This window comes from Kryptolebias marmoratus, unplaced genomic scaffold, assembly GCF_001649575.2.
Source record: "Kryptolebias marmoratus isolate JLee-2015 unplaced genomic scaffold, ASM164957v2 Scaffold53, whole genome shotgun sequence".
NCBI classification, from domain to species: Eukaryota; Metazoa; Chordata; class Actinopteri; order Cyprinodontiformes; family Rivulidae; genus Kryptolebias; species Kryptolebias marmoratus.
In genome coordinates, this window is record NW_023665787.1 from 12,621 (window position 1) to 28,860 (window position 16,240).

A 16,240-nucleotide genomic window follows, 5' to 3' on the forward strand; every position below is an offset into this window, starting at 1 on the left:
AAAACAATTGAAACTTGATTGAACATTGCATGCCAACGTTTTAAACACAAAGGCAATCAGTTCGCACTTGAAGCATAAGATGGAATGACTCTCAGCTACTACCACCCCAAAATTAAGCTGAATATCTGTGAATGGGACCAAGGTGCAGCCATTTTGGTGTTTGCTAAGGTTAATTATCTGTGGCGACCATCTGGACTCAGGTTCATATAGAGTCATTCTGTAACAGCCGTCACTCAATCCTAAAATATCTTCGATAGTTAAGGAAAAAAAGAGCAACTGTTTCACCACAGACATGATTTTTTTTTCTAAAAATAAAAGCACATTGTGTTTCAAGAACCCACTATGATCCTATAAGAAACATTTTGTAAACCTATGAACAGCTACATGTTCCAGCAGGTCTTCAGGTGACCCCCGCCTACCTGATTCGACATCTAGTGAGTACTTGTCAATGGCCAGGTTCATGGTCTGGTAGGCGTTGTTGGCAAAGTCTTCCAGGATCAGGTAGATGATGTTGGTCACCTCTTCAGGAACTGGTTTCCCAAACCGCATTCTGCTGTTCACGACGATGCTGCCATTCCTGAAGTTGAGGATCTCCAGGTTCTGGAAGGTGCTCAGGTTGGACTGTAGGTAAGGGACCAGCTGCAAGCAAAGATAGGAATGTGTTTGGGAGTGTTTTTAAATCCTAAAAATTGTATTTATCTTGACCAGAATCGTAGAAATCTCACCAGCTCGAGGAACTGTTGTTCTAGAGCTTTGTACTCCGAGGAGCTCTTATTGAAGAGGTCCATGGAAAACGCCATGTTAGTCACCCTCAAGCTGAAGAAAACCGTTAAATCTCTGCCTGGTCTGGTTGGTAGTGCAACTGCCTCGAGCTCAGAGCCTTGAGCTCCACTGTAGAAGCCACTGCTTTCACCTTCTCTGGCCCTGGTGTCATACTGGAATGCATCGATGCTGACGCCGAAGCTCGGCACGTCGGAGAAATCTTCTTGGAAAGATTGGAGTTCAGCTGCAGATGTGCTGTCATTGACCTTTGGTAGAGAGGGTGTTGGCATCTGAAGGATGCCACTGTCTGCTTTTCCTCCGACAGCTTCTCCTGAAGGTTCCCTTCCAGAAGGTTGTATTTTTCCTCCTGAAGGATCTACTTCTGCTTCAGAAGGTTCTACTTCTTTTCCTGAAGGCTTTACTTCTCCTCCTGAAGGTTTGACTTTCTCTCCTGTTCCAAAAGCTTGTTCCCCTACTCTTAAGTGTTCTACTTCCTCTTGAGAGGATTCTACTTTCTCTGCAGAAGATTCTACTTTGCTTCCTGTTTCAGAAGGTTTTTCTTCGCCTTCTGAAAGTTCTACTTTTATTTCCAAAGATTCTATTTTGCCTTCGATTCCAGAAAGCTCTACTTTATCTCCAGAGGGTTCTGCTTTGCCTCCCAAAGGTTCTGTCTGAACTGTAACAGGCTTTACTTCTCCTCCCAGAGGGGAAACCTCTGTTGTGGTTGGACCCAGGCCTTGGTCCATTGTTGGAGAACCTTCTGATCCCTCTGCAGAATCAGTTGGAGCACTTTCCGTTTTGTTTACAGCAACCACTGTTGTAGACTGAGAGACCTCTGGGGACAGGGGGCTTACTGGAACTTCAGCCTCTTCATCGTGGTTTTGATGCTCCTGGTGAAAGAGGTCCTCATCCTCTGGCACTGAATCAGAGACTCGAGTGAACGGCGAGTCCTTCTCAGGAGAGAGCGCGACATCGCTGCTGTGGTCTCGAACTACAGATGGAGTTGGGACAGGAGTTGCTGTCATAGTAGTGACAACAAAAACCTCGTCCACAACCAGGTCGTGGTCCAGGACTTTAGTCGTTGGTGCTATAGTTGTAGAGTAACTTGTGTCTAAATGCTTCTCTTCCAAAATCTCAACCATGTCGTGGGTTTTTGTCTCTATGAGAGGCGGTTCAGGTTTGTCAGTGAAGACCTCCAGTTGTGACGGCTCATCAGTGGCTGTTTCAGAGATGAGTTCACTGACTGTGGCTGCTTGGACTTCCACAAAAGATGACGAGTCTACGGTTTGCGGAGCTTCGGTTTCAAGGATTTCAGGTATCTCAAGTGCAACAATCCTGTCTTCAGTTTCATTCTTCTCTAAAAGATCTTCCTTTGGTTCTGAGGCAACTGTTTCCTCTGGTGTTTCTGTTCCTGATTTCGTTGTCACTTCCACCTCTACATTGACCTCTTGAATCCCAGTGTTTGAATCGGTTGGACCAGGAGAACCAGCAGACTCAGAAGTCTCAGGTTGAGGTTCAGGGGAAGCAAAGACATGAGTCTCAGTCAGAGAGTAGTCTGCATGGAAACCAGATGCTTCCACTGTTTGCACAGAAAGTTCCACACTTAGAGTTCCCTTTGTAGAGAACACAGGAACCTGGGCTGTGGTAGAGTCCTGTGGTTCTGTGCTGATGTGTGGTGCCACCTCAGTGTGTCCATCCAAAGATGGTTTATCAAACGCTCGAGCTGTTGTTGCCTGTAAAACAACCGTCTCTGTCAATCCTTCTCCTGTTTTGGTGGTTGGTGTCTCCACAACAGCCATGTCCTCGTCTGTGTCCACCTCCAGGTCGGGTGGGGGCAGAACCTCCAGGCTGCCATCACCCCTGTTATAAGTGATGTCAGATGTTTCTAAAGTCTGCCAGGACCACGGATCTGTATGCTGATCATCTCCTGAGGAACCAGAGCCAGATGTGTCCTCAGAGGATGTTGGAGGTCTTCTGGCTGCAGAGGAGTCCTCAGAATGAACTCCTTGCTGGATATCGTTGTTGCTGGGACTGTTACTGAGGAGGAAACCCTCGTCTTCGAAATTCCCACTGTCTGTAAAAAAGCAAACACATGGAGGGTGGGTTACCGGTGGGATCTCCCTCCTCAGAACTAAAGGAGACCAATAAACAACAACTACTGAACAAAAAGCTGATACATTTTAAGTTTTGACCTCTTTATAAAAAGGTACATGCTGTATTTGTTGTTCATTCCTTACCTTCTCTAGTCCCTGGCTCCAGGTCAAAGGTGTTTTCTGGGAACTCAGCAGAAGGTGAAGGAACTCTGCTCTCATCGAACATGAAGACATCGTTTTCGCTCATTGCCTCAGTCTGAGGACCTTTCCACTGGTCCAAGGTGTCAAACAGGAAGTCCTCCTTCTTCAGGAACACCTCAGTGGGATCTGCCTCGTGGCTCGGAGCGTCGGGAGGTTTCTCTGCAGCGAGGACGTTATCCTGACAACGAAGGAGTTTCATTCATTAAGGACTGATTCACTAAGGACTGATTCATATCTCTGTTGATGTTTTGGGTCACAGGACCATTTTTAGGCAAAGGCTGTCTTCAAAAAAGTACTAAAATTAAATTCTGATTCGTTTGAGGCCAACTCACCATGCTGTCGTAGGCGTCGCCTGGTTTACTGGTCGGTTTCACAGAAGGCAACACGTTCTCTGCTGCGGACAGAAACACCGTCTGTTAGAGTCACAAACATCCTGACTGCATCAGAATAATCAGAAAGCCTGTTGTTGTTCTGGACTGATTGGTGTTGAGTTCTGGGTCTTTCAGATCAGATTTAACCTTTGGGTTCATATGTTCAGTTAGAACCTTTAAGGAAAGGCCAAGTCAAATGTTAAAAAGCAGAGCAGGAACAGGCACCATTTTCCAGGCTGCTGTTGGTCAGGAAGTCGTCTTTGTGCAGCGCCTCGGTGATGAAGTTGCGGAAGTCGATGATGGTGTAGATGGCGGTGGGCTGCTCGGCGGCTCCAGCGTAGTTCTTCTCCACCACGTTGTTCTGCAGAGCGATGAAGTCCAGCGTGTCACCGGAGACGCCGCCGCCGTCCACCTCCACCTCCAGGATGATGGCGTAGTGCACCTGGACCACCAGCCCCCTGACGGGACGCAGACAGGCAGGTGAGCCATGTTTACCAGGAAACAAGCAAGAATTACTGAAGGAAAATCAGGAAATGTTTTCATTTTAATCAGGAAATAAAAGCTGTGAAATATAAACACAATGTTACCCAACAAATATCAGAAAACTGCCAAGAAACAAGAACTCTGATTTGGTAAATTGTTTGGAAAAGAGTTGATATGATAAATATATTTGAAGGAAAATTTTATAAAATAAAAAAAAACTGATGTTACTAATAAACTTTAGTTTCCTTTAAAAATTATAAGAAAACTAAAAAAAATGCACATTTCAAAATAAAAGCCCAGAAGCTAAAATTAGGAAATTATTTGCTAAAAGCTAAAGTTACCAAAACAGCAGCTAAAGGCTAAAACCAGGAAAACAATAACTCAATGCTAAAATTAGGGGAAACGTAGCTAATATTAAATAAATAAAAGTTAAAATCAGTCAAAACTAAAAATCTCCATCCATTTCAGTGAAACCAAAGAAGGTAAAGTCCAACAAGTATAAAAGTAACAAAACCTAAAAGGAACGAGCCGAATGTTTGAGACAACAACAGCTAAAACAGTCTGATTGAAAACAAACAAACAGAAAAACAACATTTGATGCTGAATTCATAATTCAGGTGTTTTGGTCAAACTTTTACTTTTGTAAGCAGCTTCAGTGGAGGCTTTTATTTTTACAGGAAGTGACTGAGCAGTGGAGGCTGTGGTGTTTTCTCAGACTGAGCAGGGTGGAGGGCTTCCTGCTGGAGCTACAGAAAGCTGGTCGGGAAGCTTTAATCCTGCAGCGGCTGCAGGTGGCCGGCAGACGAATTATCCGACTTAACAGACGACTGACTGTTGTTTAAGAAGCTAAGCAGAAGGACGAGCAGCAGAGCCGGTCTTTACTGCAGCAGGAGGGTGAAAGGACTTCCAGAGGGGAGACGGAGACAATCAGCAGCTAAATTTATCCCTGCAGGAGGCTCAGGGTGAACTTACCTCTTCAGGTCCTTCTGAGGCCTGAAAACAGAAAACAAGACGAGAATTAAAGGAAAGCAGCCAGAACGAAAACAATCTGCTTCGAGACAGAAAACGTTCGGCTTCCAACACTTTAATAAAGATTTACTGCTGAAAATAAGAAATCTGGACCCAAATTTACCTGAGGAAACCTGCAGATAAGATCAAAGATTCACACTAAAGCCAAGAAAAATCCCTTCTGATTCAGACGTTTATGGTTTGACCTGATTTATTATCTGGAAGATTTGATTTAAATTCAACTTTACCTGAAGTCAATGATGCTGATGCTCTTAAAGCCCGGCAGATCCTCAAAGACGTCTTCAACCTGTGAGGACAGCAGGACAGGGGACAGTGAGACCTCACACATCCAGGGGTTAAACCCTGAAGGGTGAACACACATCCAGGGGTTAAACCCTGAAGGTGTAACAGACATGCAGGGGTTAAACCCTGAAGGGTTAAAACACATCCAGGGGATAAACCCTGAAGGTGGAACAGACATGCAGGGGTTAAACCCTGAAGGTTTATCAGCACCCTGAAGAATCTGAGTGTAGGATAAAGTGGCAGAAGGAGACAGGAAGTGGTCGAGGCGAGCAGCCGTCCTCAGAGCATCTACAGACGTCAGAGCTGCTCCGTGAGTCGGACTCTTTCTGACACACTTTGTGTCGTTTTACTGGCTGAAATCTGCAGCTGAAGAGAAACCCAACATTTCTGGGCCTCAGTGGCCCGTGGCTGCACTCTCCTGCTGTTTCTATTAGTGCAGTTATCCACTTCATATTCCCTCATTAAAGACCCCCGAACCATAAACCGGCTCCCCACGTCACCAAAACACGTGGGAACACACCGGCGCTCTGCTTTCCTGGCAGCTCGTGTTTTTCCAGCGGTGAGTCACCGCTCGTATCCTGGAGGTTCTCTGCAGATCGCCGCTCGCTGGCAGCCGCCAACCGACCGAGCGCTAAAGCGTGAAGATACTTAAAGTGTGAAAACCAGGAGAGGCCTTTAAACCGGAGCCAGACTCCTGAGTCGGCAGTTCGAGGAAAACCACCAGCGAGTCAGTTGGGTAATAAGTGTTCTGGACGTCAGAGAGGAAGATAATAAAAGAATGGCTTCTACAAGGTTCTGGTACCAAAGCTGTGCAGGCATAAACAGATGAGGACAACCAGAAGGGCCCTGAAAGGCTCAGAAAGACCCCGAAAGGCTCAGAAAGGGCCCGAAAAGGTCAGAAAGGGCCCGAAAAGGTCAGAAAGACCCCGAAAGGCTCAGAAAGACCCCGAAAGGCTCAGAAAGACCCCGAAAGGCTCAGAAAGGGCCCCGAAAGGCTCAGAAAGACCCCGAAAGGCTCAGAAAGGGCCCGAAAAGGTCAGAAAGACCCTGAAAGGCTCAGAAAGACCCTGAAAGGCCCCAAAACACCCCAAAAGGCCCAGAAAGGCTCTGAAAGGCTCCGAAAGACCTCTAAAGGGTCAGAAAAGCTCAGAAAGAGCCCGAAAGGCCCAGAAAGGCTCAGAAAGGCCCAGAAAGGCTCCGAAGGGTCCTGTAAGATCCCGAAAGGCTCAGAAAGGCCCCGAAAGGCTCAGAAAGGCTCAGAAAGGGCCCAAAAGACCTCAAAAGGCTCAGAAATGCCCTGAAAGGCTCTGAAAGGCCCTGAAAGACCATGAAAGACCTCAAAAGGCTCAGAAATGCCCTGAAAGGCTCTGAAAGGCCCTGAAAGACCTCGAAAGGCTCAGAATGACCCCAAAAGGCTCCGAAAGGCCTCAAAGGGCCCAACTTTTGAGCAGAGGCACAGCAGAAACTGGGCTTCATGGCTTTTAGCATTTTTCTGGAATATTTCCTTGTCCTTTACAGATAAAGTGTAACAAAGCACTTCTCCCACAAGACAGTTTGAGATCTGAACGAGGTTTTAAGAAAAAGACTTTTGTCCCAAATTCTGTCTCCTGGTGTCTCCTGTCTGATGTCTCAGGAGTGTCTTCAGACTCAGAGGGAACTACTGAACAAAACTATTTACATCTGATCGTTTTCCCTTCAAAAAAAAAACAAAACAAATGTCAGTAAAGTTTAATGGCTTAATGTTCCCCCTGGTCTCATCATCAGACAGAGAACCACTCAGAGTCGGCCATTTTCTAACCTTGGGGTCTCACCTTGCGTTTGAACTGCCGGGCCAGCTGCTGGTACTCGAAGCTGGTTGGGTCCCTCAGGGCATCGTTGTAGGTTTCGCCTCTCAATTTGATCCTCAGCTCCACCACCTGGTCCTTCATGGGCCGTGGGGGTCGAAGCAACGTGTTGTCTATCTCGTTCCCGATCTGAGTGGGAGGAGATGACCTGGTGTTACCGTGGATCTGACCCGATCAGGTCAGCTGAAAGTAACTCAACAGTGTCTGCTTACCGAGTTCTGCTCGTCCTCCAACAAGAAGCCGTTGTTTCCAAGTAAGTTGTCGTCTTCTTCATGAGGCAACTTCATTAGATCTGGGAAGTTGCCGTTGTTGGTTTCCACCACATACTTGGTTGTGACCGCTAAGGTAGAACCTCCTGCTGTTGTCGTACCTTGTGTACTCTCTGTCGGTGCTTCTACCACTGTTTCTGGAGTCGGTTCATGGAGGGGCTCCGGTGTGACTTTCCCTGGAGACTCTGGAATGGTTTCACCAACATCTTCAGCTGCCTGGACGCTGTCCTCGCTCGGCAGAACCTCTTCAGGAGTCATCTGCTTGATGGTTTCTACCTCTGAGATCTTCCCTGGATGGACTTCAGTCACAACTTCTGGAGATATTTCACTCAGATCCTTGAAGAGAACCTCTCCCTGAACTCCAGGAGAATATTCTGTAACAGGTTCAGGTTCAGCCTCATGGGGAGTAGTCTCCTTGGTGGTTTCTGGTGGAACCAACACCTCAGGATCACCTGGAGGTCTGACTGGTTCCTCTAGTGTTTCATCCACCTCACCTGGCAATAGTTCTTCCACGTCTTCAGGAAGAACAACAACTACAGGAGTGATCTCATCTTCAGACTCTGTGGGGGTCTCTGGGAAAACCAACTCTGAGAGTTCTGTAGTTCCGTCTTTTTCCTCAGTTATATCCTCTGTGGTCTCAGACGTTCCATCTTCTCTGTCCTCCAAAGGTCCACTTTCAGTTCTTTCTTGGGTTTTATCTATAGATGTTGGAAGAACATGGGCTTTATCTTCTTCTACGTTTTCATTTGTGGGTTCTTTCTCACCTACAGATTCACCTCCATGTTCTACTGTCACCGCAGGTTCTGGTGTCTTCTCCATTCCTTCCACATGATCTGCGTCTTTGGTTGGTTCTGCCTTTGCTTTTGTCTCTTCTGCTTCAGCTGCTGGATTTCTGGTGGTTTCTTCCTCCAATGCTGGTTCTCTGAGGAGTTTAAGGTCCTTATCTGGTTCTCTAGAGGTTTCTATTTCATGTGCCATTTGTGTTAAATGTTCAGGTACTTGTGCAGGTTCTCTGGTGGGTTCTTCTTCATTTGCTGGTCCTCTTGCAGCTTCTGTTTCTTGTGTAGGTTCTTCTATGGGTTCTAATGTTTCCACAACTTCTGATTCTTGTGAAGGTTGTTTGGTGGATTCTGCTTCTGGTACTGGTTCCTTTGTGGGTTGAGTTTCTTTTGTTGGCTTGATAGAAGTACTGATTTCTTGGGCTGGTTCTCCAAAGGGTTCTAATGTTTCTTTTTTGGAACATTTTTCTGTTGGTTCTGTGTTTTCAGGTGGTGTAATTGTTTCTATTTCTTGGGTTAATTCTTTAATGGGTACAGTTTCTTGAGGTGGTTTCTGGGTGGGTTCTGCTTCATGTAACGGGTCTCTTGTGGGTTCTAGTACCAGCACTGGTTTTCTACTGGCTTCTGGTGTCACTGGCTCTATGGGTTCCTTTTCTTGTGCTGGTTTAATGGTTGGTTCTTTTTCATGTGTCAATTCTTTAGTGGGTTCTACATCTGGAGCTGGTTTAAAGGTAGGTTCTATTTTTTCTGTCAATTCTTTAGCGGGTTTTCTTTCTTCAGCTGGTTGCATGATTGGTTCTGTTTCTTGTGTAGGTTCTTTAGTAGGTTCTACATCTTGAAATGGTTTAATGGTCGGTTCTGTTTTTTCTGTCAGTTCTTTGGAGGGTTCTAATTGAACTGGTTTAATGGTCGGTTCTGTTTTTTCTGTCAGTTCTTTGGAGGGTTCTAATTGAACTGGTTTAATGGTCGGTTCTGTGTCCTGTGTCGATTCTTTAACAGGTTCTCTTTCTTCAGCTGGTTTACTGATTGGTTCTGTTTCTTCTGTCAACCCTTTGGAGGGTTCTTTTTCTGTCGATTCTTTAACAGGTTCTCTTTCTTCAGCTGGTTTATTAATTGGTTCTGTTTCTTCTGTCAGTCCTTTGGACAGTTCTACTTGAGTTGGTTTAATGGTCGGTTCTGTTTTTTCTGTCAGTTCTTTGGAGGGTTCTAATTGAACTGGTTTAATGGTCGGTTCTGTGTCCTGTGTCGATTCTTTAACAGGTTCTACTTCTTCAGCTGGTTTACTGATTGGTTCTGTTTCTTCTGTCAATCCTTTGGAGGGTTCTTTTTCTGTCGATTCTTTAACAGGTTCTCTTTCTTCAGCTGGTTTATTAATTGGTTCTGTTTCTTCTGTCAGTCCTTTGGACAGTTCTACTTGAGTTGGTTTAATGGTCGGTTCTGTTTTTTCTGTCAATTCTTTGGAGGGTTCTATTTCTTGCACTGTTTCAGTGGTTGATTCTATTTTTTCTGTTGATTCTTTGGAGGGTTCTACTTCTTGAGATTGTTTTATGGTTGGTTCTATTTCTTGTGTTGATTCTGTAGTTGGTTCTACTTCTTGGTCTGGTTTCCCTATGGGCTTTTTTGAGGGTTCCTCAGTAGATTTTGGTTCCGTTTCTTCTGTAACGTCTGCTTCTTTTGTTGTTTCTCCTGTTGGTTCCAGTGGCGTTTCTTCCATTTCTTCTTTGAACGCTAAATCTGTTTTGGTTTCTTTTTGTGTTGATTCTTTAGTGGGTTCTATTTCTTGACCTGGTTTAACGCTTGGTTCTGTTTCTTTTGTTGATTCTTTCACGTGTTCTACATCTTGAGCTGGTTTAATAGTTGGTTCTGTTTCTTGTGTGGATTCTTTAGCGGGTTCTACGTCTTGAGATTGTTTTATGGTTGGTATTGTTTCTTGTTTTGATTCTTTGGTGGGTTTTACTTTTTGGTCTGGTTTAATGGTTGGTTCTGTTTCTTGTTTTGATTCTTTAGTGGGTTCTACGTCTTGAGCTGGTTTAATAGTTGGTTCTGTTTCTTGTTTTGATTCTTTAGTGGGTTCTACGTCTTGAGCTGGTTTAATGGTCGGTTCTATTTCTTGTGTGGATTCTTTAGCGGGTTCTACTTCTTGAGATTGTTTTATGGTTGGTATTGTTTCTTGTTTTGATTCTTTGGTGGGTTTTACTTTTTGGGCTGGTTTAATGGTCGGTTCTGTTTCTTGTGTTGATTCTTTAGCAGGTTCTACTTCTTGGTCTGGTTTCCTTATGAGTTTTTTTGAGGGTTCCTCAGTAGATTTTGGTTCCGTTTCTTCTGTAACGTCTGCTTCTTTTGTTGATTCTCCTGTTGGTTCCGATGGCTTTTCTTCCATTTCTTCTTTGAACACTGAATCTGTTGGGGGTTCTTGTGAGGACTGTGTTTTTTCTATAGTTTCTTTCTCAGGTTCCACTTCCTGTGCTGGGTCCTCTCCCTGTTTGGCTTCTTCTATCATACCACTAACAGGTTCTTCTTCTGGTAGTAGTTCTACAGTAACTTCTGTTTCTCTTGTTATTTCCACAGGTTGTGCTTCTTTGGTCAGAATGGTTCCTGTTGTTGGCTTATTTTCATCTTTGTCATCTTCTGAAACCAGTAAAGGTTTAGAGGTAACCTCAGCCTTTAGTGTTGGGCTCTCCAAAGTTGGCAGAATAGAACCCCAAGAACGAACTTCTGTTTCCGGTTCTGAAATTTCATTGACAGTGATTTTAGCCTCCGGTTCTGAATCTGTTATCAGGAACACAGTTGGTACTGTCTCGGTGCCAACCTTGGTTCCACCTCGGCTGCCCTCTGCAGCGGCCTCAGAAGGTTCTCGGACCTGCAGTGTTTGGATGTCACCTTCAGATCCTGGGAGTGAAGGTGTTTCAGGTGCTTGAGATAAAGTTTCACTGGTGGGGGCCTCTAAAACTTCCTCAGGTACAGCAACATCAAGAATGGTTTCTAAAGAATTGTCAAGAACTTCCTCACTTTCTGGGATCAAAGGACCCTTGGTAGTTGTTTCAGGAGAATGTTCTAACACAACTTCTGCTGGAACGTCAAAGGTCCCCTCTGGAGGTCCCTCATGTCCTGATTCCACCACAGTGAAGGTTTCAGTATGAGGTATTAAGGTGGGCTCTTGAAGAACTACAACAGCAGCTTCTGTGGGCTCCTCTGGAGCTACAGCCTCTGATGGTGGCTCTTCATCTTCAGAGGGAACCACTGCAATGTCCTCCAGATCTTCAGGAATATTTTCCATAACAGCCTCTTCCTTTGTTTGATCTTTACTGGTCTGATCCATCACATCAACAAGAAGAACCTTTGAGATTGTCTCTCCAGTCTCCTCAGGAATGACTCCAACAGTTAAAACCTCAGTTTTACTGGTGACCTCAGGTGGACCTTGTGAAGTAACGCTGCCTCCCGCTTCCTGGATATCATTAGAGTCTCCTGGCATGGTGTCAGCAGTGGGGTCAGAGGTTAAATCCACAGGAATCTTAATTGGACTTGTTGTAGCTGCGCCCTGAAGCGAATCTTCAGTCACCGATCCAAAACTAGTAATGTTGATAGTTTCTGTTCCAACGATGTCTTCTCCTGTAAGATCAGAAGAACATGTTTTACAGAGGCTCAACATCATCATTAAAGGCTTTTTCTTGACATAAGAATAACGTTTTTGGGCTATTATGACAAACTAAATAACTCTGTATTTTCTCTAACAACCAATAATATAACCACCTGTTATATTAATGAAGAGGCTGGTTAGTTGGTTAAAAACAAAGAGGAAAAACCATTAACAAAACAAATAGAATAAAATCGCTCATAATAATCAACAAATACAATAAAATGGGCTAAAAACAAGGAAACACCTCAACACAACACCTGATGGGACTCAGAGGAGATTTCAGTTAACCTGTTAAACAGGTTCTTTCTTCATTCAGGGTCAAATAAACCTGTTAACCTGTCTAACATCACTTCCTGCTACCTTCAGCTCCACTGAACAAACTGTCATGTGTTCAGTAATAATGAGGAAGTTTAAAGGTTTCCCCAAAGGAAACTGCTGTTTAAACTGCTGCCAGTGGTTTAGAACCTGGATTTAAGGAACAATGGTTGTAGTACCGGTTCTCTCTTGGTCATTAAAACTGGAAGTAGTCTGAAGTTAAAGCTAACCTGTTAGCGTAGCCCTCCTGTAAGCTGTGATCTCACTAACCCTGATAGTTGTCCTGCTGTTCCTCCATCATGGCTCCATCCATTGACCGTAAATAGGCTTACAGATCTATTCTGAGAGGCCGGCGAGTGACGGGAACCTGATCCTTCCCAACAATAAGACAGATTGAGGTTTAAGGTGAGGGTCTGCAGCGGCACGACCGGCGTGGAGCTAAACCAAGTTCCACCTGTCAGGTGGGCGGGGGAGGGTCTAAAGACTTACAAAGGGTCAAGGAAGGGTCAGCAGCAGGGAGACTAATCTCTGCAGCCTCCTGATGGAGGTGACTTTTAAACCCACTGCAGAGATGACTTCCTGTGCTAATGTTCAAGGCTGTTAACTATAATTATTTAATAATAAAACAACCAATCAGGTTCCTTGATACAGTTCCCCTTTAACCTACAGAACTCCTCTGTCTGCATAACAAGATGTGTCTTCAGAGAAGACAGGTGGAGATACCTGGGGGGTAACGAGTCATTTACTCTCCCAGAACGAGGCGAGACGATGTTCTAACAAGATTTTTAAGAAGAAAGCTTTTGCCACAAACTCAGCCTCCTGGCCTCTCCTGTCCGACTCAGAACCGGTCCAAACTAAAAACCTGATCACAACCAAAGCTTTTCTTTCTTTGAAAGATAAATGAAATGTTGCTGATGTTTTATCTCGTTCCACCCGTACTGACACCACATAAAGACCCGGCTGAGGGTCCAAACAGGGTTTGTTGCATCTGGTTCTAGACTTTATTGCAGTAACACAGGAAGAAGCTGTAAACAGGGTTCTGCGTGTTCTGTCCCACTGAAGCTTGTTGCTTCATCCAGTCATCGAACAAAAGGTTCTGACCCAGGTTGGTACAGGGGGCTGGCCCACTCAGACATGGTTCTGGAACAAGATAAAGTCGGCCCATTGGCCTGTTTCTGTCTGAGGCTGGGAGTTAATGCTGAACAAAGTATTTCCCACGTGAGGCTCGTTTTATGGTTCTAGCAGATCCAATAAATGCAAAACAAATGGGCTGGACCTCAGAGGGTCCAACTGCTGTAGAGCTGAAGCTGAGTATTTTCACTCTGTGACATCTGAGCAGACCGAGGCTGCACCAAAGGAAGTCAGAGTTTCTGACTTGATAATAAAATCAAACTTATGAAGTGGAGCTCTTACCCGGCAGAGAGTCTCCTCCTCGGACGGGTTTGGTTCCAGAGCTTTCAGAGCTGCAGGACAAACAGAAACAGAACATTCATCAGACATCCAGATGTTTATTAAACAACAGCTTTAACAGGTTACAGGTCTTTAATCATCAACATGTTGTTGTTTTTGAGTTTACAGATGATTATTCAGCCATAAATTAACCAGTCTGGACCCGGGTCATCACCTTCCTGGGTCCAGAATGGTTAATTATGGCTGATGAGCGGGTTCAGTTCTAACTCCTCCTTCAGTCCACCACACATGTAGGTATGACCTAAATAACAACCCAGATGTTGTTTTAATGAGTGTTTGGTCAGACGGCATGTTTTCAGTAAAATCAGGATTTTATTCAAATCAAAGAACGTTGTGCTTTGAAAGTGATTTAACTTAATCCTAATGAGAGGATTTTCTGTCTAAAAAGGTCCTAAAAACAGAAAATGATGTTGGGGAGAGCAGTTTTTGGGGAATTCAGTCATTTTAATCTTCATCATGTGAGCTCACAGTCCTGCTGGAGACTTCGTTGGTCCTTGGACCTAAAGTTCTGCTGGTGCCGTTCTCTGACGTGGCGTCATCGATATTTAACAACTTTTGGTGCAGAACCTGCCCACCATGTGCTCATTTATAATTCACTCTTATTTCTCAACTTTGAAGATTAAAATGAAAACTGTTATCAGAGTAAAACCATGAAATTTGTCCTTTAAATAAGCATTTTAACTTCAGTTCACGGCGCCTCCAGCCCGGTTCTGTTGGTGGATTTCCATGTTTGAACCCTACCTGCATGGAGGAGAGCCTGAGGAGACGGACACACTGCAGCAGGAGGGGAAACACAACACAACACAGGGGTCAAAACACCAACACCACAGGTTCGACATCATCAGGGCTGCTGCTACACGGACCTACAACACTATCAGGTCTTCTAATTCAGCCAGGCCTCTAAATGACTTCTTCTTCTGATTTAAAGCTACAAAGTTCTGTCAGGGTTGATGTTTGACGGTGAAAACTGGTGAGTTTATCCTCCAAAGAGCTAAGATTTAAAGTATAACATCAGATAAATGTTGTTCACACTGAGAACTGCTGGGTTAAAGCTGCTAAAGCTGCTGGCTCACAGGTTGGATTGGTTTGACTAAACATGGGTCAGATTGACCCAGTGGCTGACCAGCCCAAGATGTAACCCAGAGTTTTGGTTTGTTCTTCTTCTCTCAACTTGTTAGTAACTTTACAGATCCGTCCCTGAATGAGGACAGTTTTTTCATGAGGACAGATTACTGACCTGTTCCTCTCTGCAGTCAGGGCGACTCTCTGAAAAACACAAACACATCGTCAGCAAAGAACAACGTTTCAGTCACCAGTCTGAGAGGGGTCAAAGGTCATTCTATCTGGAGTCCATCGTTCTACACAGGGAAAGATCATCACGAGTGGAAATATTTCATTCTGCTGCCAATCTTCCCAGGGGCATCAAATTCACCCTGAAGGTCAGACCATGCAATGCTCAGAGAAATGAGCTCCATCTCAGCCTCTACAGGCCTCAGTTAGCAGGTTAAAGGTCAAAGGTCATGACAGGACAATCAGATAATAAGTAGAACGAGGAAACAGGTGATGGACTTACACTCCTGATGAGGCTTCTGTGGTCCTCTGATTGGCTGAAGAAGATGCCGATGTCCTTGATGCTAACAGACCCGTTGATGCAGCGGCTCACCAGGTTCTGGTACTCGTTCCGCTCCGGGAGACGGTCCCAGAAGATCTTAAAGGCCTCCCACACCGTCTCCTGACACACTGCATCCAACAGAGACAGAAAGATCATGTTACAAAAAGCATCACGCAGGTAAATCTGAGGGGAAAGGGTTGGAGGTTCGAGCCCCGTTAACAGGACAGTCCACGTCTGTCCCCGTTAACAGGACAGTCCTCAAAGACAGGATGGTCCTCAAAGACAGGACGGTCCTCAAAGACAGGATGGTCCTCAAAGACAGGACGGTCCTCAGAGACAGGATGGTCCTCAAAGACAGGATGGTCCTCAAAGACAGGACAGTCCTCAAAGACAGGATGGTCCTCAAAGACAGGACGGTCCTCAAAGACAGGACGGTCCTCAGAGACAGGACGGTCCTTAGAATCAGGACGGTCCTCATAGACAGGACGGTCCTCAGAGACAGGGCGGTCCTCAGAGACAGGATGGTTCTTAGAAACAGGTCAGCCCTCAGAGACAGGGCGGTCCTCAGAGACAGGGCGGTCCTCAGAGACAGGATGGTCCTCAAAGACAGGACAGTCCTCATAGACAGGACGGTCCTCAGAGACAGGGCCGTCCTCAGAGACAGGACGGTCGTCAGAGACAGGGCGGTCCTCAGAGACAGGACGGTCGTCAGAGACAGGACGGTCGTCAGAGACAGGACGGTCGTCAGAGACAGGACAGTCCTCAGAGACAGGACAGTCCCTGTCTGTCCCTGTAAATAGGACAGTCCCCGTCTGTCCCCGTTAACAGGACAGTCCCTGTCTGTCCCTGTAAACAAGACAGTCCCCATAAATCTGACGGTCCCAATAAGCAGGACAGTCATCAAAAACATGATGGTCCTCAGAAACAGGACGGTCCTCAGAAACAGGACAGTCCTCAGAAACAGGACAGTCCTCAGAAACAGGATAGTCCTAAGATACAGGACAGTCCTCAGATACAGGACAGTCCTCAGAAACAGGACGGTCCTCAGAAACAGGACAGTCCTCAGATACAGGACGGTCCTCAGAAACAGGAC

The 16,240-nt window shown here is 45.4% G+C and overlaps 1 protein-coding gene across 1 annotated transcript in view; it reads right to left on the reverse strand.

Moving 5' to 3' along the window:
* Window positions 1-348: 348 nt before the first annotated feature.
* The window catches only part of LOC108251581 (titin homolog), a 21,026-nt gene continuing 5,134 nt past the window's right edge, over window positions 349-16,240 (reverse strand). Inside the window, exons 3-15 of the mRNA XM_017441931.3 lie at window positions 15,109-15,275; window positions 14,773-14,801; window positions 14,277-14,309; window positions 13,479-13,528; window positions 7,278-11,722; window positions 7,033-7,194; window positions 5,167-5,225; window positions 4,883-4,903; window positions 3,653-3,885; window positions 3,389-3,450; window positions 3,000-3,234; window positions 726-2,836; window positions 349-639 (exon numbers count right to left, since the gene is read on the reverse strand). Coding sequence (XP_017297420.1) covers window positions 349-639; window positions 726-2,836; window positions 3,000-3,234; window positions 3,389-3,450; window positions 3,653-3,885; window positions 4,883-4,903; window positions 5,167-5,225; window positions 7,033-7,194; window positions 7,278-11,722; window positions 13,479-13,528; window positions 14,277-14,309; window positions 14,773-14,801; window positions 15,109-15,275 — 7,898 coding nt within the window. The remainder of the gene's footprint in view (window positions 640-725; window positions 2,837-2,999; window positions 3,235-3,388; window positions 3,451-3,652; window positions 3,886-4,882; window positions 4,904-5,166; window positions 5,226-7,032; window positions 7,195-7,277; window positions 11,723-13,478; window positions 13,529-14,276; window positions 14,310-14,772; window positions 14,802-15,108; window positions 15,276-16,240) is intronic.